The sequence below is a fragment of the Alosa pseudoharengus genome, unplaced genomic scaffold, assembly GCF_046254945.1.
Source record: "Alosa pseudoharengus isolate Yale_2024_CS ecotype anadromous, Long Island Sound unplaced genomic scaffold, YU_APseudo_1.1 YU_APseudo_1.1_scf_4, whole genome shotgun sequence".
Lineage (NCBI taxonomy): Eukaryota > Metazoa > Chordata > Actinopteri > Clupeiformes > Clupeidae > Alosa > Alosa pseudoharengus.
This window is the reverse complement of record NW_027468774.1, coordinates 9,582,532-9,603,877: the sequence shown is the minus strand read 5'-3', so window position 1 is coordinate 9,603,877 and position 21,346 is coordinate 9,582,532. Positions and strand designations below refer to the sequence as shown.

The 21,346-nt window shown below is 43.7% G+C and overlaps 1 protein-coding gene across 1 annotated transcript in view; it reads right to left on the bottom strand.

Moving 5' to 3' along the window:
• LOC143101668 (arf-GAP with dual PH domain-containing protein 1) overlaps window positions 1-20,888 on the bottom strand; it is a 50,744-nt gene extending 29,856 nt beyond the window's left edge. The window contains exon 1 of the mRNA XM_076264801.1: window positions 20,501-20,888. Within this exon, the coding sequence (XP_076120916.1) occupies window positions 20,501-20,591 (91 nt within the window). The 5' untranslated portion in view covers window positions 20,592-20,888. The remainder of the gene's footprint in view (window positions 1-20,500) is intronic.
• Window positions 20,889-21,346: the final 458 nt, after the last annotated feature.

The following is a 21,346-nucleotide window of genomic DNA, read 5'->3' as shown; positions in this document are numbered from 1 at the left end:
ACACATCTAGCTTGCAAACGTTCGTCAATAGCCGAGATCCCAGACCCTTGTAGAAGCGAAGCCTACAAAGGGGATGGCCAATAGCCAGACTAATATCAAACATGCTTTGAGGACGTTTTCACAATATTCTTTTTATTAGAATATTGTAAAAAGGTTCAATATTGAAGACACCTGGTGCCACACTCTAATCAGCTAATTAACTCAAAACACCTGCAAAGGCATTTAAATGGTCTCTCAGTCTAGTTCTGTAGGCCACACAATCATGGGGAAGACTGCTGACTTGACAGTTGTCCAAAAGACGACCATTGACACCATGCACAAGAAGGGCAAGACACAAAAGGTAATTGCTAAAGATACTGGCTGTTCACAGAGCTCTGTGTCCAAGCACATTAATAGAGAGGCGAAGGGAAGGAAAAGATGTGGTAGAAAAAAGTGTACAAGCAATAGGGATAACAGCACCCTGGAGAGGATAGTGAAACAAAATCCATTAAAAAATGTGGGGGAGATTCACAAAGAGTGGACTGCAGCTGGAGTCAGTGCTTCCACCACGCACAGACGTAGGCTAGACATTTCAGCTGTCGCATTCCTTGTGTCGAGCCACTCTTGAACAAGAGACAGCGTTAGAAGCGTTTCGCCTATAGGCTAAAGACAAAAAGGACAGGACTGCTGCTGAGTGGTCCAAGTTCAAAGATTCAAGAGGCACAGAATCCACGTTGCTTGAAGTCCATGTAAAATCCAGTGTAAAGTTTCCAGTCAGTGATGGTTTGGTCACCTGCTGGTGTTGGTCCACTGTGTTTTCTGAGGTCCAGGGTCAACGCAGCCGTCTACCAGGAAGTTTTAGAGCACTTTATGCTTCCTGCTGCTGACCAACTTTATGGAGATGCAGATTTCATTTTCCAACAGGACTTGGCACCTGCACACAGTGCCAAAGCTACCAGTACCTGGTTTAAAGAGAAACTATGCAGTATTGGCAATTTTTTGGCTGTTTTCTCGGTTTTTGCTTCTTTTTCGCTGGCTCTGTCATGACAAATTTCTGAGAAACTCCATCGCTACCTTGTTCTAGCCGGCCCAAAGTTGCAAGGGTGGTTTTTCCGCTCACAGGCACTAGGGGGAAGCGAGACGGCCACCATTCAACTCGAAATAAGTCGTATAACCATTCCAATGACTCCGAAGCTGTAAAGTTAATGTAAATTAAGCTAAAAAAACTGCATATTAAGCTAAAAAACCTGCATAGTTCGCCTTTAAGGACCATGGTATCCCTGTTCTTAATTGGCCAGCAAATTCGCCTGACCTTAACCCCATAGAAAATCTATGGGGTATTGTGAAGAGGAAGATGCGATACTCCAGACCCAACAATGCAGAAGAGCTGAAGGCCACTATCAGAGCAACCTGGGCTCTCATAACACCTGAGCAGTGCCACAGACTGATCGACTCCATGCCACGCCGCATTGCTGCAGTAATTCAGGCAAAAGGAGCCCCAACTAAGTATTGAGTGCTGTACATGCTCATACTTTTCATGTTCATACTTTTCAGTTTGCCAACATTTCTAAAAAACTTTTTTTTGTATTGGTCTAATGTAATATTCTAATTTTCTGAGATACTGAATTTGGGATTTTCATTAGTTGACAGTTATAATCATCAAAATTAGAAGAAATAAACTTTTGAAATATATCAGGCTGTAACGATACACCAACCTCACGATTCGGTTTGTATCACGATTTTTGGCCCACGGTTCGATACGAATCTCGATTTTTCTTTTTTTTCTTTTTTTTTGGAAGGGGTTGGGGGGCTAGACATTTTATTAAATAACATTTTTAATAGCCTCCCTTAGAACACCAGAGGATTACAATATAATATATCTATTATTTTATATCCTGATATAAAAATATTTTTCTGAATGACTGATATTTATGACAGCACACTTTATGCAGATTAGCCTATAGCCTAGGCCTACTATTTTTTATTACAACTCTCAGGGTTTCCGTTGTCCGGTAATTACCGGACATTGGCCGGAAAAAAAATGAAATGTCCGACAAAATTAAATCTCTCCGGTCAAATTGTCCGATTGAAATTGAAATTATTATTGAAATAATCCCGTCCCCTAACGCAATCTGAATTTGAGAATAAGCCTTAATATGTAAGCCTATATTATACGTCCTCTGGCTATGTTTTTAAATGAACAGGCTCTACCGTTTGAAAAGTAAGCTATTAAACAACACGCATAGCCTATGCTGCATTTCAAATATGCGCACGCTTAAAACGTCCAACAACGAACAAATGAATGAGGCGGTTCAAACATGGCCAGGCCCAGGCAGACTAGCCTTAAAAGTTTTTTCAGAGGCCAGACGCGATAGATGATGATAAATTGGTAACGTCTGAAGCCTCAGATGTCCGGTCAACTCCACCACCACCAGATAAAAAGCAGAAGTGTCGGGCGTATCTGTCGGAATCAGTGACATTGGAAGTGGAGTTGCGGGGGGTGCGGCCGCTCCAAGACACTGTCATTCTCCGTGTACACTGGACATAAAGTGTTCTTTACCCAAAGCATACAGTAGGCCTATGCGTTCTCTGTCTATGATCATCTGCAGGGTTAGGGCCTCCTCGACGAGGCGATTACTGGTCCGCGGATAATTTCTGGCACAATTAAACGGTATCATTGAACCGCGGCCGAAAGAAAAAGAACCTAAACATTTCCCAGAATAGGAAACATTTCTTAATGTATTGTTATCAAATAAAGAGGCATAGCATTAGATGGTGTGGTGTAGTGGTGTGAGCGCTCATTCTTGTGTGTGCGCATCTGTGTAAGTTAAACAGTCACCACTGGAGATAACGTGGGTAGCAGCAACAAACAATGTAGCCTTTTTAAAACAACAAACAAATCGGACTCTTCTATACAGCCTGATTATACCATTCTTTAAGCTGTCTCCAGTTTTCCTCAATTTGACTAATTAAGAAGGGATAATAGGATATTTGACCGGCATATCATCAAAATGTCCGGAAAACGAAACCTCTGCCGGTCACTTTGACCGCCACCATTTTTTTCTAGCGGAAACTCTGAACTCTACCTCTTTAATTCAGCTGTCTGGTTGAAGCCTGGAAATATTGTAAACAAAAGTTGGCTAGCTTAGCCGATCATAGTCTACTGATTGGACTGTTCAGTTTCCCCATGTGTGTTTAAGTTTCAAGGTAATACTTGTTCTCCTTGGGACAGGCCCTTTTGGGAAACGTTGGTATTGAGATGATCAGTGAACTTCAATGCGAGAGTTTTAAAAAAATATGTGCAGCATGCTAATGATGCTAAGCGGATTTAATAGTAATTTAGCTAGTCGTCTTCTATGCGTCCTTGCTTTCACAATGTTTTATTTAACGTGTTCATTGAGCAGGAGAGGGAGGGAGAGGGAGAGGGAGGGAGCGCGGTAGAGAGCGGGGCAAGGAGAGGGGGTTTACTACTGTTTGGTAAAGTTGCACACATAGTCTACAATGAAAGCAAGAAGAGGTATGAAATTATTACCGATAAGTAAAGCGGGAGATGTGGGTTGCTTTTGCGGCCGCGTAAGCTGCAAAGCACTGCGTGAAACACTAGAAAGGGTGTGTCGCGATTCTGCCTTTTCACACCGCGACACAGTATCGTGGATATGAATGTCGCGATTTCGGTTTCAAATCGTATATCGTTACAGCCCTAGTCTGTGTGTAATGAATGAATATAATATACAAGTTTCACTTTTTGAATGGAATTACTGACATAAATCAACTTTTTGATGATATTCTAATTATATGACCAGCACCTGTATGTCTGCGGTTCTATTGTATGTCTGCGGTTCTATTGCACGTCTGAGGTTCTATTGTATGTCTGCGGTTCTATTGCACATCTGAGGTTCTATTGTATGTCTGCGGTTCTATAGTATGTCTGCGATTCTATTGCATGTCTGCGGTTCTATTGTATGTCTGAGGTGCTGTTGTCTTTTTGTGCGCCTGACTGTCTGGCTATCTGTCATATTTGTCAAGTTCTCCAGTGAATCAAGCGGTCTGAAGAGAGGTAACAGAGAGATGAGGAGAGGAGAGGAAAGGATAGGGGGGGAAGAGAGAGATGAGGAGGACAGGAAAGGATAGGGGAGGAAAAGAGAGGAGAGGAAAGAACAGGAAATGATAGGGGTAGGAATAGAGAGATGAGGAGAGGAGAGGAAAGGGGGGGAAGAGAGAGGAGATGAAAGAAGAGGAAATGATAGGGGGAGGAAGAGAGAGATGAGGAGAGGAGAGGAAAGGATAGGGGGGGAAGAGAGATATGAGGAGAGGAAAGGATATGGACTTTGGTCTTTTTAATATGTGACAGACGAACAAAAAGACAAAAAGAGAGAGGAAAAAGGGGGGGGGGGTTGTGTGACAAAGAAGTGAACTTTGTTCCTTTTATTACCTGAGACTGGTGCTGCCATTCTTCTCAACCAAGTGCAAAGATGGGTGTGGTGAATGAACACACACACACAAAGAGACACTGAGATACTCCTTTGTGAAGGTCACCTCAACTGAAAATACATTGCTTTTCTCCTTACACGTACCCACTACCCACACACTAGACACACACACACACACACACTAAACTCCAGGTAGAGCATGTATTGAGACACAATAAATCCTCCAGTGACCCCTAACAGCACATATCAGTCTGGCTCCAATAGTCGGCGTGTCACCACACAGGGAGGCTATACACACACACACACACCACACACAGAATAACATTGAAACACTGCTCATGCAACTGACCTCACACTCCTTGTAATTGCACACACACACACACACCACACACAGAATAACATTGAAACACTGCTCATGCAACTGACCTCACACCGTTGTAATTACACACACACACACACACACACCACACACAGGGCTGGCGGAAGGCATGGGCATTCTGGGCAATTGCCCTGGGCGCCAAACTACCAGGGGCGCCACAGCGTGGCGAGCTATAGACTACAACATTAAAAACACACTGATTGTCAAATAATGACATAGACAGTTTAAATGCGGGAGCAGTAAGTAATTCATTTTCAGTGATATCGTTAAAAATAACAGTCATGAATGAGACGTTCAACACATAGTGCTGCAGAAGAAAAGTGCACAGGACAGGTTGAAAAACTTTTCTCCCGCGTAGGGGTGATCTTCAGCCTGAATCGTCAGGTTGCTAGCAGTGGAACGTAGCATAGAGACGACAATGTAATAGCCTAAGGTAAAATCTGAATCTCACTATGTCACCGATTCAGGGGAGCAATGAGCCTGTTTCCCCGGAATAAGATGGTCCTATCGCGGGGTGATATGAGATAGCGACACTCGAACTGCGTTCCTAATGTCACGTTTATGCACACCTAACAGACGGCATCATATTAAATAGGTAGTCCGATTTCTGTATAATAGCCTATTTATGTTATGTGAAAAGCTTGCTTAATTGTAGGCTACCATTTTTTCTGTGAGGCCTCGCAATCGCAATAGTCCCGCAACATTTTTTTTATTTTTCCTTGCAGTAACACTGGAAAGTAGCAAGTTGAGCTCCCCCACATTGAAACCAGCCCCGATCTGCATGCTGCAGTCAGGGGCTTTTGGGAAGGTAGCACACAGTCGAAAGTGGCACGCAGTCTAATGAGGGCTACATATTCCTACCGCCGGCCCTGACCACACAGAATAACATTGAAACACTGCTCATGCAACTGACCTCACACCCTTGTAATCACACAGACGCACACACACACACACCACATACAGAATAACATTGAAACACTGCTCATGCAACTGACTTACACACTTGTAATTACACACACACACACGCACACCACACATAGTATATAGTATATAGTATATATACTCTTTTGATCCCGTGAGGGAAATTATTGCAGTACTTGAACAGGATTATTCATGTTTTTCTTTCATCTTTTTCATTTACATTATTAGTAATTATTACTTACATTATTATTAGAAATTGAAATGAAACAAAAATGAAATGGCACAACACACACAACAGAAAATTATTATTTTTAATTAATTACAAAAAATAAAGCTTAATCACAGACCATTGTACAAACTATTACTATTTAGAATGTACAGTGCTGTGCATAAGTTAAGACATTTATTTATATAATGACATTTATTTATTTACAATATATGATACATTCAAAAATAATTGATGTCCTTAAAGGTTTGATTTTTCCTATTTTTTTTAATTAAGGCATTAAGACAAAAGGCAAAAGATGTTTTTTATTCCTCCCTTTAGTCAATTTCAACATGGGTGTCTTAACTTTTGGACAGCACTGTATAAACTATATAAACTCTTTCATGTCATTACACTGTATTGGTGCTGTGCAAGTCGAAGTGAGTGCCTGTCACTTTAAGGCCGTGACGGCCTGTGAGGCTTGCTTGATTCTCACGGTTTTAAGCTAATTTAGTAGCGTTGTTGTGCATGGTGCATAAGAATATGTGGATGAAATGAATTATGTTTTCCATGTCATTTGGTAAAATTAATGCTCAAAAACTCAAATCTATTAAATCTATCAAATCTATCTTGGATTATAGGAGATAAGTGTCTTGTATCATTTCTATAATTTTGGTGAGCTCTACAGGAATTACAAACTATCTCCAGATGTAAATGGTTGCGTATCCTATTATTCAAATTCAATTAAACCCACCAATAGGCTAGACCTTAGTTTCACAGCCTAGGTAAATAAGATACAGGCACATAAAAGGCCATGTCCATATACAGATTTCCCTCACGGGATCAAAAGAGTATATATACTTATAGATCATAGACACAGCCTATTTCAGGGATCAAAAGAGTATATATACTTATAGATCATAGACACAGCCTATTTCAGGGACTAATACCTCCTTTCTGTCTCTATCCCAGAGTAAAACATCAGGGGTGTTAGGGATGTTACAAAACACACCATCAGAGCTGTACACACACGCACACACACACACGCACACACACAGACACTCTGGAGTTCACCCACCCACGTCCATTGGAAAGGTGTCCTTGTGCTCTTTCCACAGCATTCAATTCTGTAGTGCATTTGAATTCAGTATCAATTGAACAGAAGGTGTATTTTACCTCTCTCTCTCACACACACACACACACACACACATACACACAGACACAAGTACATGCACACACAGACAAAGAGAGCAGAATGTGTGGGTGGGGCACAAAGGCTCCACAAGGCGAGCACACACACACTGCAGAGAGGCTAATTAGCCCGGCTGAGATAACAAGGCCATTAATTGATTCGTTAATCGCCAACGGTGACTGTTTGTGTTCACTATGGGCCTTTTGGGCCAGTGAAGGGCTCCATTATCTGGTTGAGTGCACCACACCAGTCAGAGCATGCACACACACAAACACACACACACACACACACACGCGCGCGCACACGCACGCACGCACGCATGCACGCACGCACGCACGCACGCACGCACACACACACACACACAGAGACATGCATGCACACATGCAGACACTGGGCCCTATCATGACAGTCAAAAGGCATCTTCACTCGTCAAAAGCGTATTCAAATTTAGTAGGATGTGTCCAGTCCACATTGGGAGGGTTTTCGTTATCAAACATCGAGCGCATGGCGCAACAAGGTGTTCCTAGATTTCTTAATCAGTCATATGGGTGTGTTTGGGGCGTATAACATCATTTAAACCAATGAGAATGACATCTGTCATTCCCTTTAATGGCGCAAAGCGCGATGTCAAATAAATGCATCAGTATTTTGACATTCAACGGCGCATTTGAAGGAGGCTGCTTGCGAGACCATATGGAATAGTCACTCCACTAAACCATGCTTTACTAACATTTGCACTCCTCTATTATTTGAACTCATTGGCAAAGTGAAACTAACTTCACCATGGTGTCAGTCAACGACAAGACAGTTATATGCAGTTACTTTCACTATTGACTGACAATGGGTTACCATCGAAAACATTGGCTGGAAAAAGCAACACCCTAATATTGCTCAAATGATTATCCTGCAGAGGAGTTGCTTATATCTCGTGACAGTGCATCTTCAGCTGTGCTCCATACGTGTCTCTCGCCTCTCCCCTAATCACTTTTAACCGTCATTACCAATTTGCAAATGATGGTGAATAACTACTTATCATGAGATGTACAGTATTTTGTAATATCTTTATTCTAATTATGTTTCCCATTGTAATCGTGCAATTTGTAATGTTTTGCTTGGACGTGGCTGGTGTGCGTTCATGGATGATAGATGCACCCGCCAATATGACTGTTGACAATGCGCTCTTAAAATAACATAAACAACTCGCCATAGACTTCTGACCAGGTGTACAATAGCGATTTTTAGACAATGCGCTAAGCCACTCCCTAAGTTGTTAATTGCCACACCCCTGGGTGCATTGTTTAAAAATTAAACGTGCAAAATAAGGAATTAAACTTCGCGCCGGGTGGAAAACGAGTTTTACGCCATGCGCCAGTGTGCAAAATACAGCCCACTATCTCACAAACACACAGCTACACAGACACACAAACAAACGCACAAACACACAGCTACACACACACACACACAGCTACACTAGGGTGGTCCTTATTTTGAAAGAAAAAATGAATACCTGATTTTTTTTATGCTGAATATGTTATATTTGTTGAAAAACATTATTTGCAAAGTTTTATGAGTTTTTGGAGAATATTTAGAGGTAGCTCAATTGACTTAAAGTTTGTTAAAAGTCCATTGCATTTTCATGGGCAACATCAAAAATATCATCATAGTCTGAGGTAAACATGTTTTCTTTCTTCTGCTGTGCTTCTGACCTTCTTCTGGCGTTCTTTTTCAAAGCTTTCAACGTTTTTCCTCCTTTATTATATCTTGCTTGTGGCACAGAGGAATTCTAGCCCTATCCCAGAATTCCTCCACTTTCTCCACTGTTCTAGTAGCAGCTAGCCTAACAGCCTCTACACACAGTTGCGTGCGTTGCAGTGCTGAAGACGCATCCCATTCACTTTACATGGGCTCAAATTATCCGTTGCCGAACTGAATTGTGGGTCCGTTGCATCACGTTTCTCCCGTCGCTCGCGTTGAGAAGTTCAGCTGTTGCTTCACCGACAGACGGCACCGGCCAATCAAGCCAATCGACGGACAGCACCAACCAATCAAATTTCGGTTATACTTCAAGTCATTTGCATAGTTACCGTCGGGAACACCCACTGGCATGCGTTGACGGAACGCAACTGTGCGTAGAAGCCGTAACTGTCTCCTTCTGCTGCAAATGACAATGGAGGAGCTAAGCTGTTTAGAAGGCTGCTGTTTTGCTCCTGTAATATTATCCTAAGTGGTTATCAAATACAACTTTCTTCTATTTGATACCATCTCATACAGGAACTGTATACACTAAACACTCGGTGAACAGTTGTCTGTGTGCAATTCTGTTCAATGTGCTCAACATGTGCTCAACTTCAGCAGTATGCTTCTGCTTTCTTGAGAAAGCTTAACAGTTTTGTAAATGTAAATCAGGTTTATAGGCCAAGTATACTTGCGTATACAAGGAATTTGATCTCTGCATTTATCCCATCCGTGAATTAGTGAACACACAGAGTGCACAGTGAACACACAGTGAGGTGAAGCACACACTCTCCCGGAGCAGTGAGCTGCCTTGCACTCGGGGAGCAGTGAGGGGTTAGGTGCCTTGCTCAAGGGCACTTCAGCCGTGGATATGGGCATGGGAGAGCGGTGCTCAACCACTTCCCCCGCCCACATTTTTTCCTACTGGTCGGGGATCGAACCAGCAACCCTTTGGTTACAAGCCCGAAGCCCTAACCAGTATGATATGAGACAAATGTTAAGAAATTTTCAGTGAAAGTTTAAAACACAAGTACTATTACAACCAGGCAACATTCAGAAATGACCTGGCTTCATTTTTAGTTTTTATTGATAGCCACACATTTTTTAGGCTAAAACATTTTTTGTCACTTACAGCAAACATCACCTTAGCATCCGTTAGCTGCCTGTGTCCTGAATACACTGTAAAAAACCACGATCTCTGTGGACAGCCCAGTCTCCAAAAACAGCAACAAAAACAACCTGGGCAAACCTAGCCCATAAAAACATAACAAACTGCTCCAGCAAATCACAGAAGAGATCAATCAAGTTTCAATTGCACGGGAGCAGTACGAGAGGGAGGGGGAGGAAGTGGCGAGCAGAAGTGACGTTACCCAGCATCGCTTAGAGCACCTTTAATGGTAAAAATGTGACGATTTGGCCATTTACAAGTGCGGCCCTATTCTCTCCCAATGGATCTTCCCCAGGTGTTGATCATGGCATGCCCACTGTGTGTGGAAGAGAGAGAGATACAGAATGATCCCAAACACACACCCTCTCGTCTTCAGTTCAGCCATGTGCAAATGACGAAGGCACACACACACACACCATAGATTGTCCCTTAAGGCCCGTACACACCGAGTCCGATTTTTCAGACGAAATATTCGCACGAAATTACGCAGCCTATTAAACACATGCATTCGTATTAGTCTGTACACACCGAGGACGAAATTCGTTGCGATTAAAAACATTTTCGCAACGGTCTCATTTCATGCGAAATTTCGCATGCGAAAAAGAGCTGTTGACCAATCAAATAATGATTTTGCAGGGTTCCATTGATGTCACAATAGAACGACGAGCAGAAAAAAAGATGATAGATTGGGTGATCCTACTGCTCACGATGACTAGTCTCCTCAATAGGCCTATATGCCAAAGTTACAAAGAGTTTACGTTACAGTAGACTCTCTCAGGTGTTCAAGAGTACTCCTGACGAACTTCTTACATAGTGCGAACTCCTTACAGACAGCTTTCCCCACTTCTTACCACCGTCCCATTTTACACTCAACCAAAAAGAATGAAATCTCACTACAGCAGTGAACAGAGGACTTCTCACTGCACATATTTGCAATGAAAAAATACAACATGCATTCATGGAAATGGAAGTTTTAAGAATAGGTCATGATAGGCTATGCTGCTGACAACAGCATTATGTCCAGGGTTACCACTATCGTAATTTTGCCTCACATTTCCTGGTGCGTTAACTTTGCTTTATGCTTCATAACTGAAGTAGCCCAATGTGGAACTCTGAAAAACTTTCTGTGGATCTTATAAAGGTAAGCTAATAACTGGTAGGCTATCATTATTAGCTTTTGCTGTGTGTTGGATCATCGTCATACAAGCTGATCAATTTTTACCACTTGTTGCAGCAGTGCGATTTTATCCCATGCTCATTTCTACAGGCTGTCTCTGCCTCCGCTCCTTAGCAGATACATTTTGACGTAGCCTGCGTGTGAAATGGTTTTGTGAGATGTACATGATATAGGCTATGGCCGTTTTATAGCGTGTTGGCGTATAGCATTTTGGCATGTAACATTTTAAATGAGGCCATGCCTATCCTACAACTTGTTAGGCTACACCAGTCCGCCCAAATGGCATACCTCGAGTCCAATATGTGGGCACCCCTGGCTGCAGCTTGCAGATCGGGCTGGGCTCAATGTGGGGCAGAGCGCAACGTTGAGCTCAGCCCAAAATCAGCTCGTCATTCCCTGCTGACCTCTCTGTGTCCGTCTATTTACCCGGACTATTTACCTTTACGGCCATCCCTTGTCTATTCTACTTGTGCTATTGTGATAATTGTGCAGTCGAACCACTGATGGAACACATAAGTTGGTTGGGCTCATTAGTGCACCCATACTGTACACCCACCCCACTACACAACACACACGCAACCAGATTCTAACGCTAGGCGGGAAGGGACATGATTGTTGGCAGTAGCCTAGTTTAATGAGGATACGCTTTTATAGAGTTAAGCATTCTTCCTTGAGATAAATTTGAATTCCGAGTCCGGGTAAATAGACGGAGCAGGGAATGACGAGCTGATTTTGGGCTGAGCTCAACGTTGCGCTCTGCCCCACATTGAGCCCAGCCCGATCTGCAAGCTGCAGCCAGGGGTGCCCACATATTGGACTCGAGGTATGCCATTTGGGTGGACTGGTGTAGCCTAACAAGTTGTAGGATAGGCATGGCCTCATTTAAAATGTTACATGCCAAAATGCTATACGCCAACACGCTATAAAACGGCCATAGCCTATATCATGTACATCTCACAAAACCATTTCACACGCAGGCTACGTCAAAATGTATCTGCTAAGGAGCGGAGGCAGAGACAGCCTGTAGAAATGAGCATGGGATAAAATCGCACTGCTGCAACAAGTGGTAAAAATTGATCAGCTTGTATGACGATGATCCAACACACAGCAAAAGCTAATAATGATAGCCTACCAGTTATTAGCTTACCTTTATAAGATCCACAGAAAGTTTTTCAGAGTTCAACATTGGGCTACTTCAGTTATGAAGCATAAAGCAAAGTTAACGCACCAGGAAATGTGAGGCAAAATTACGATAGTGGTAACCCTGGACATAATGCTGTTGTCAGCAGCATAGCCTATCATGACCTATTCTTAAAACGTCCATTTCCATGAATGCATGTTGTATTTTTTCATTGCAAATATGTGCAGTGAGAAGTCCTCTGTTCACTGCTGTAGTGAGATTTCATTCTTTTTGGTTGAGTGTAAAATGGGACGGTGGTAAGAAGTGGGGAAAGCTGTCTGTAAGGAGTTCGCACTACGTAAGAAGTTCGTCAGGAGTACTCTTGAACACCTGAGAGAGTCTACTGTAACGTAAACTCTTTGTAACTTTGGCATATAGGCCTATTGAGGAGACTAGTCATCGTGAGCAGTAGGATCACCCAATCTATCATCTTTTTTTCTGCTCGTCGTTCTATTGTGACATCAATGGAACCCTGCAAAATCATTATTTGATTGGTCAACAGCTCTTTTTCGCATGCGAAATTTCGCATGAAATGAGACCGTTGCGAAAATGTTTTTAATCGCAACGAATTTCGTCCTCGGTGTGTACAGACTAATACGAATGCATGTGTTTAATAGGCTGCGTAATTTCGTGTGAATATTTCGTCTGAAAAATCGGACTCGGTGTGTACGGGCCTTAAGCTTTAGGAATTTCCCCAGCACCTCTCAAGCCAATGCACGGTTCAATGAATGATCAAGGCTATAATCCGTTTCAAATCTTGATGATTTTATGAGTTCTCCCTGCTTACTGAAAGTCGCTGTGTGAACCTGCGTGACGTGAGTGCGAAATAGAATGCGAAATATTAAAATAATCGCATCGGACTTGGTGTGTACACTTTGAGTGCGAAAATTTCTCACACAAATTTTTTTGCATTTTCGCACTGTTATTTCGTATCGTATCTGGTGTGTACGGGCCTGTGTGTGTGTAGTAGGGAGGTGTTGAGTGTGTGTGTGTGGAGTGGGGGTCACTTGCTGGACATGAGGCACTACCCTTGGCAGCCAAATGCATTCAGACACACGGAGAGTAGGTGAGTAGGTGGCTATTACGCAATTCAACATTGGACACCGCATCAGGGTGCACAAGCATGGAGGGTAGACCAGCTTGGGAAAGACTTCTTTTAAATACAATTTTATTTTATATTCATTTGCATCATTATACATTGTAGCAATAATTATTGAAAAGCAAAAATAATGACTGAGTGTGTTTAGACGAAATTTGAATAAATAAAAGGATTTTAGAGAATTTCAGGGAATTTCAAGAACTTTTTTAGTCCCTCTGTAGCTGGACATGTGTAACTAGTGTGTGTGTGTGTGTGTGTGTGTGTATGAGTGTGTGTGTGTGTGTGTGTTTGTGTGAGTGTGTGTGTGTGAGTGTGTGTGTATGAGTGTGTGTGTGTGAGTGTGTATGTGGGGCTGCTGTTCTTATTGGTGTGTAAATTGCTTGGGCCTGGAGTTTGGGGTCACTCTCACCTGCTCTGACTGCTGATTGGATGAGATGACAGCTCCTTCCTGTTGTCATGGTAGCGACAGTAATAGAGAGAGAGAGCAGAACTGTGTGATGTCACCCCTAGGGGAGCATGGGATACGCATCAGGAAGGAAGATACCAACAGACTGGAACTTACTGTGTGGGCCTCTTGAGTGAGCCTGGGTGTGTGTGTGTGTGTTTGTGCATTTGTGTATGTGCCTGTGTGTGTGTGTGTGTGTGTGTGTGCGTGCATTTGTGTATGTGCCTGTGTGTGTGCATGTGTGTTTGTGCATTTGTGTATGTGCCTGTGTTTGTGTGTGTATTTGTGTAAGTGCATTTGTGTATGTGCTTGTGTGTGTGTGTATTTGTGTAAGTGCATTTGTGTATGTGCCTGTGTGTGTGTGTGTGTGTGTGAGAGAGTGTGTATTTGTGTAAGTGCATTTGTGTATGTGCCTGTGTGTGTGTGTGTGTGTGTGAGAGAGAGAGTGTATTTGTGTATGTGCCTGTGTGTGTGTGTGTGTGTGTGTGTGAGAGAGTGTGTATTTGTGTAAGTGCATTTGTGTATGTGCCTGTGTGTGTGTGGGGGGGGTCCCCCCCAGGTCTTGGAGTCCACCACCAGAGGAGCTCATTACCATAACCAGGAAAGACACCAGATCAGTGTTACAGGGCAGGCTAGAGACACACATACACACCGGTCGCTCCTGATCAGCATGCTGTGGGTCTCAGTGGCGCTCGCTGCTATGGAGATCATTCAGAGCTCTGGCTAATTGACAGATGCCTCTTGCTTATGGCCATAACTGATTTAACAATTAGGGATGACTGAACACAAAGCACGTCACGGAGACCATTATTGGTTACTGGACTTCCTGTTTAGCGTAGCACAGATGAGTGAGATGCTAGGAATCAGTATCTGTGTGTCTGTGTGTTTATGCGTGTGTTTATGCGTGCGTATGTTTATGTATGCATGCGTGTGTGTGTGTGCGTGCGTGCGTGCGTGCGTGTGTGTGTGGTGGACTATAATTCAGTGGAAGTGATGAGTGGTATGAACTGGCTGTGTGGGGACAGGGTGACGAGTAGCATTTCTATGTGAATTTAAATCCTTTTAACTGATGAGACATCAAAGCTCTGGCATGAAGTGTGTGTATGTGTGTGTGTGTGTATGCATGCGTACGTGTGCGTACATGGGCATCACGCTACACACTTCATATCAAGGGCAGAGAAGATGAAATCAACACACACACATGCCTATGTAGAAAAAGAATTGCAGATGGGTTTTATCAGTGTGTGCCCATGCACCTAAGAGAGCAATGTGTGTGTGACGTGTGTGTGCGTGTATGTGTGTGTGTGTGTGTCCAGATAATCTATGGGAAGGATGTAGCCAAGACATTCACTTCAGGCTCAGTGCCAGGACTGGGCAACAATCCCAACCTACAAAGCAGTTTTAATACCGTGTGTGTGTGCGTGTGTGTGTGTGTGTGTTTTAGACAGGCAGAGGAGATGAAGGACCTCTGCAATGCAGACTCCACCGTGATTGTTGTCCCTTGAATAAATAACAATAAATCTACCAACCCCCATTCCAAACTCAACAACACACACACACACATGGTCAACCAGGTGTGTCTCCACAAAGACCTATAAATCTTGCTGAGTCACTCTATGAAACGCACGTCATACACACTCTCCTTACCCTGATGACATCATCCTATAAGCACATCAGCTCACTGTACACCCACCCATCCCCCCCCCCCACCACACACACACACACACACACTTCCATAATTCCACACACTGGTGAAAATGACACACAGCGTTTTCTCACGCGCACAAGGTAAAATATACGAAACATACCATATTATTAATTAATTGTGAATTGTGCAACTGGATGATTTTCCGTTCTGTTTCCGTTCTTCAGCTCTCGATTTTATCTTAAAGATTTGGTGGGACTTTTCTTCTTGTATCCACCGCCGTGGTTTATGTCTGACGGCCGATTACATGCCACTTGATACATGCCAACTGAACTATCTCATTTCAGTGTAAGGTTAATAGCACTGCTTATGCAATGTGGACCTAACACATTATTATACATGTCTTACCAGGCTGTAACATTAATACATGTCTTACCAGATGTAACATTATTACATGTCTTACCAGATGTAACATTATTACATGTCTTACCAGGCTGTAACATTATTATACATGTCTTACTAGGCTGTAAAGTTATCCATGACCTCACAATCAAGGTAAGCAAGTAACACATGGATTCTAATGCGTTATATTTTCATGTGCTATACATTTTGAAGGAAAATATGTAAAGATGTTCACACACCTGTTACAGCTTACGACAGTTAAAACACAATATATTATACTACAGTTAAAACACAATATATTATACTACAGTGTATTGTGAATACTGTACACCTTTGATGCATTGTGAATAACTGATTTAAATAGTGACTGATGATCCAGACTTGCCTTAAGTAATCATGCAGGCCATACTTTACAGAACTGTGCCAGTGTGTACCATGGTATTGGATATTATATGTTGATGAACACATCGATAAGAAAAACACTTGTATTCTCCTCCTTATAAAACTACAGCACACTGACTGGAAGTATTGGCTCTGTGCTGTGCAGTCCTCTGTGGCGTACACTGAAATGTCACCGTGCTTTCATAGTCGGAGCAGGCCTGGTGCAAGTTCTAATGGAACCATAGTCGGAGTCTGAGCAGGCCTGGTGCGAGTTCTAATGGAACCATGAATCAGCCCATTACACAGTTGGGCAGAGCAATTGTTCTCCATATTAGAACTGGGGCCAAAGACTAGAACAGGTGCTGATTTGGGGGAAGGTCAAGCAGCACCGCACAGAATCTGGGCCGCTTCCATCTCTCTAGTCTGTCTGGACCACTGACTTAAGAAACAATAGACAGCGTACGCACGCTCAGTCAAAACAAAGTGGCCCAATGTGGTCGATTCTGGGCAGACGTTGCCAATTCTCTGTTTACTATGCACGCTCAGCCTCCAAAACACACTTGCTTTGCAGACTCTAGCTCCAATTTCGCCAACATGACAACCCGACTTCGGCTTTGTTTCTTGTTTACGATGTACATGCATGACGCCATACAGTCAGACGGGGTGTGACGTGGCTCTGGCCAAAGACCAGAGCGCTGAGATGACCTGAGCACTGAGATGACCTGAGACCAGAGCACTGAGATGAGATGACCTGAGACCAGAGCACTGAGATGACCTGAGCACTGAGATGACCTGAGACCAGAGCACTGAGATGAGATGACCTGAGACCAGAGCACTGAGATGAGATGACCTGAGACCAGAGCACTGAGATGAGATGAGACCAGAGCACTGAGATGAGATGAGACCAGAGCACTGAGATGAGATGACCTGAGACCAGAGCACTGAGATGAGATGAGATGACCTGAGACCAGAGCACTGAGATGACCTGAGACCTGAGACCAGAGCACTGAGATGAGATGACCTGAGACCAGAGCACTGAGATGACCTGAGACCAGAGCACTGAGATAAGATGAGACCAGAGCTCTGAGATGAGATGACCTGAGACCAGAGCACTGAGATGAGATGACCTGAGACCAGAGCACTGAGATGACCTGAGACCAGAGCACTGAGATGAGATGACCTGAGACCAGAGCACTGAGATGACCTGAGACCAGAGCACTGAGATGAGATGACCTAAACTCCTGGACTAAACTGCTGGCGAAGCATCATCACCTGCCTGCGGACTTATTGAGTGTTTTTCTATTTGTCTTTATCTTTGTCTGCGTGAGCGCTGAGTCCGTTTGTTTTATGTTTTATGTCTTGTTCTGTAAGCCTACTGTCTTTGTAAAGACAGGCTTGCATTACTGTCACTGTCTATTTGTCTGTCTGTTTATTTGTGTAGCCTATGTCTTGGTGTGATGTCACGGGTACTCTGGCGACTACGCCGCTCCGTCCAGCATTGTTTGTCTTTATGTGTCAATGTCTTGTGTGTGGAGCGCTTTGGATTGTACTAAGTACATGTTAAATGTGCTTTATAAATAAAAATGACTTGACTTGACCTGAGACCAGAGCACTGAGATGACCTGAGCACTGAGATGACCTGAGAGCAGAGCACTGAGATGACCTGAGCACTAGGATGACCTGAGACCAGAGCTCTGAGATGAGTTGACCTTAGACCAGAGCACTGAGATGAGTTGACCTGAGACCAGAGCACTGAGATGAGATGACCTGAGACCAGAGCACTGAGATGAGATGACCTGAGACCAGAGCACTGAGATGAAATGACCTGAGACCAGGGCACTGAGTTGAGATGAGACCACACACAGGGGCACAGAGAGCAGAACAAACCTCCTCAGACCAGGAGACGGTGGATCAGATCAGATCAGACCAGTCTGGACACCAGAGAACACACCTCCTCAGACCAGGGCAGTGTGAGTGAAGCTGAAATGAGCCTTTGCCTATGTGTGTGTGTGTGTGTGTGTGTGTGTGTGTGTGTGTGTGTGTTTGTTTGTGTAAACACACAACACACTGAGATTTACAACACCAGAACCAGGAGCTTGGTCTCTCTGCAGTGTGCCAAGTTCAGAGTCCAACCAGATAAGGCCCAGAGAGAGAGAGAGAGAGAGAGAGAGGGGGACAGAGAGAGAGAGAGAGAGAGAGGGGGGGGGAAAGAGAGTGAGAGAGAGAGTGAGAGAGAGAGATATGTCAAGTTAGCACTAGCACTACAGGTGAGATTTATGAATGTGTGGGTCAGCGTGTGTGTGACAGAAGAGAGAGATGTGGATGTGGGAAAGTGCCAAGTGGCACAAAGTGAGAGACTTTGTGTGTGTGTGTGTGTGATTATAACTGTGTAAGAGTGTTTAAGAAAGAGATTGTGACAGAAATGTGAGTTTGTGTAAAACAAAGTGTGTGTGTGTGTGTGGAGCAGTGCTTTATGAGTTTGTGTGAGAGTGTGTGAGACTAGAAGCGTGCAAGACAAAGTGTGTAAAACAGATTATATGATGATATATGCCCAGCTCAGCATTATGACCGCCCACTAGCTTGGATCGGGCTGGCCAAGATACCCTCCCATAGAGTGTTATTTATGCACATGGTCCTTCAAGGAAAGACACCTATAGGCCCTATGTGGTCAGCTACAATACAGTCTGTATTGTATGAGGGGCTGTATGTATGAGGATCTGTATGTATGAGGGGCTGTATGTATGTATGAGGGGCTGTATGTATGAGGGGCTGTATGTATGTATGTATGTATGTATGTATGTATAAGGGGCTGTATGTATGAGGGACTGTATGTATGTATGTATGTATGAGGGGCTGTATGTATGTATGCATGTATGTATGAGAGCCTGTATGTATGAGGGGCTGTATGTATGTATGAGGGGCTGTATGTATGTATGTATGAGGGGCTGTATGTATGTATGTATGTATGAGGGACTGTATGTATGTATGAGGGGCTGTATGTATGAGGGGCTGTATGTATGTATGTATGTATGTGGGGCTGTATGTATGTATGAGGGGCTGTATGTATGTATGAGGGGCTGTATGTATGTGTGTATGTATGTATGTATGAGGGGCTGTATGTATCAGGGGCTGTATGTATGTATGAGGGCCTGTATGAGGGCTGTATGTATGTATGAGGGGCTGTATATATTAGAGGGGCTGTATGTATGAGGGGCTGTATATATGTATGAGGGGCTGTATGTATGTATGAGGGGCTGTATGTATGTATGTATGTATGTATGTATGTATGAGGGGCTGTATGTATGTATGAGGGGCTGTATATATTAGAGGGGCTGTTGGTATGTATGAGGGGCTGTATGTATGAGAGCCTGTATGTATGTATGAGGGGCTGTATGTATGTATGAGGGGCTGTATGTATATATGTATGAGGGGCTGTATGTATGAGGGGCTAATATAATTAAAGGTTAGGGTAGGGATACAACAAAACTCCCGATGCATACATCACACCCTGACCCTACAAAGTGCTCTCTGACTGATTCCCTTATCTTAAGTGGAATCAAACTTCACAGCCTACTAACCATGACAAGTAAAGGTTTACGCCATGGGGAAAATTACTTTTGCTGCAACCCTATTAGCTTGCATAACGGAAACGTAGGCTACTGATAAAGTCTACCATGACAAACTGACGTCATTGACACCCAGTGGCTCTATCAAAACTTGCAGCTACGCCTTCTTCCTGCTACACTGTCACACCGGCAACCTCAACACTAACACCCAAGACGCTTTTACACTCAACTGCTGCATGTCATCGCTAAAAAAGACTCACACATATCATTGCCACTGAACTGGTTCTTGCACACTGTATAGTCAAATTGCCGCGCCTCAGCATCAGGCTCGCGCAAAACAAAGGCACCAGCATTGTACCATGAACTCAATGACCTGACAGTGAATGAGGGCTGAGTAGTAGACAGGCTACTAGGTTAGTTTTAAGTTAAATCCAAGACTCATGGTATATTTTTCCAACAAACAGTTGGAAGTTGTGGTCTGGTTGGCAACAAACCCCCACCGATAAGGAAATAATGTTCACTGAAGGACAGTCAGCCATCTCATCTGTCCACGGGGCTTTGAGTCTGGGTTCAGCTCTGAGCATCACAGCCACTCACCTAGCACACCGCAGTCCGCACAGGAGTCGTTTCCCGGTTGTTTGACAAATTCTTGAATCACCTGTCTGTTCTTCTCCTGTGCCGAAGCCATTGTTACAGAAAAATCCCTTCGACCTCCAGTAGCTTAGCGCCGCAGGGACTGACGTTAGAGCCGTTAAGGAGCTCTCTCTTTTCCGATCAAGTCGCCCAATTCGCAGCCAGGGAACTCATCGACCCGATCAATGAGCGGAAAGACAGAGCGCACTGCGCGACAGTAACACCGTAATGAGAGTCAAGTGCAGAGCTAGTCGGTTTTACTTCGAGCCTATGATCACGGACCAGTAGTGTCACCTCTTTGTTAGACTCACACAGTCACAGAGACTTACGCACCTCCCGCCTCACGTCTCGCCTCTCGCTATCTGCAAAGATGACCGTATCACCGGCGATTCAACAGCCGTGCTCGTTTCCCCCGTGAAGCATCGCCGTTTGCATGGGAGAGGTGAGACCTCCAGCGGCTACTCAGCTAAACAGTCCACACACCCACATTAGACTAACAAACGCTCACAAAAGTTAGTGTAGGGCAGGGTAGCACTGTGCATAGTAAGCACTTTCTGAGGTGACAGCTTAGTAGCCTAGAGCAGTTCACTTGCAATAAAATAAAAAAAAATATCAAAGGTAGGCAAAGCGTTTTTTTCCTCATTGAGAGAGGATATTGGAAATTAAATTGAGCTGACATTGCATGAATCCTTAACGACTTGGAGAGTAGCTTATAGGCCTATGAGTCATCATTAGATATGCTTCTTATTGAGATAGTATAGATATAGTAGACAGACAGTATGGATGGCAATAGAGATGCATTGGCTTGAG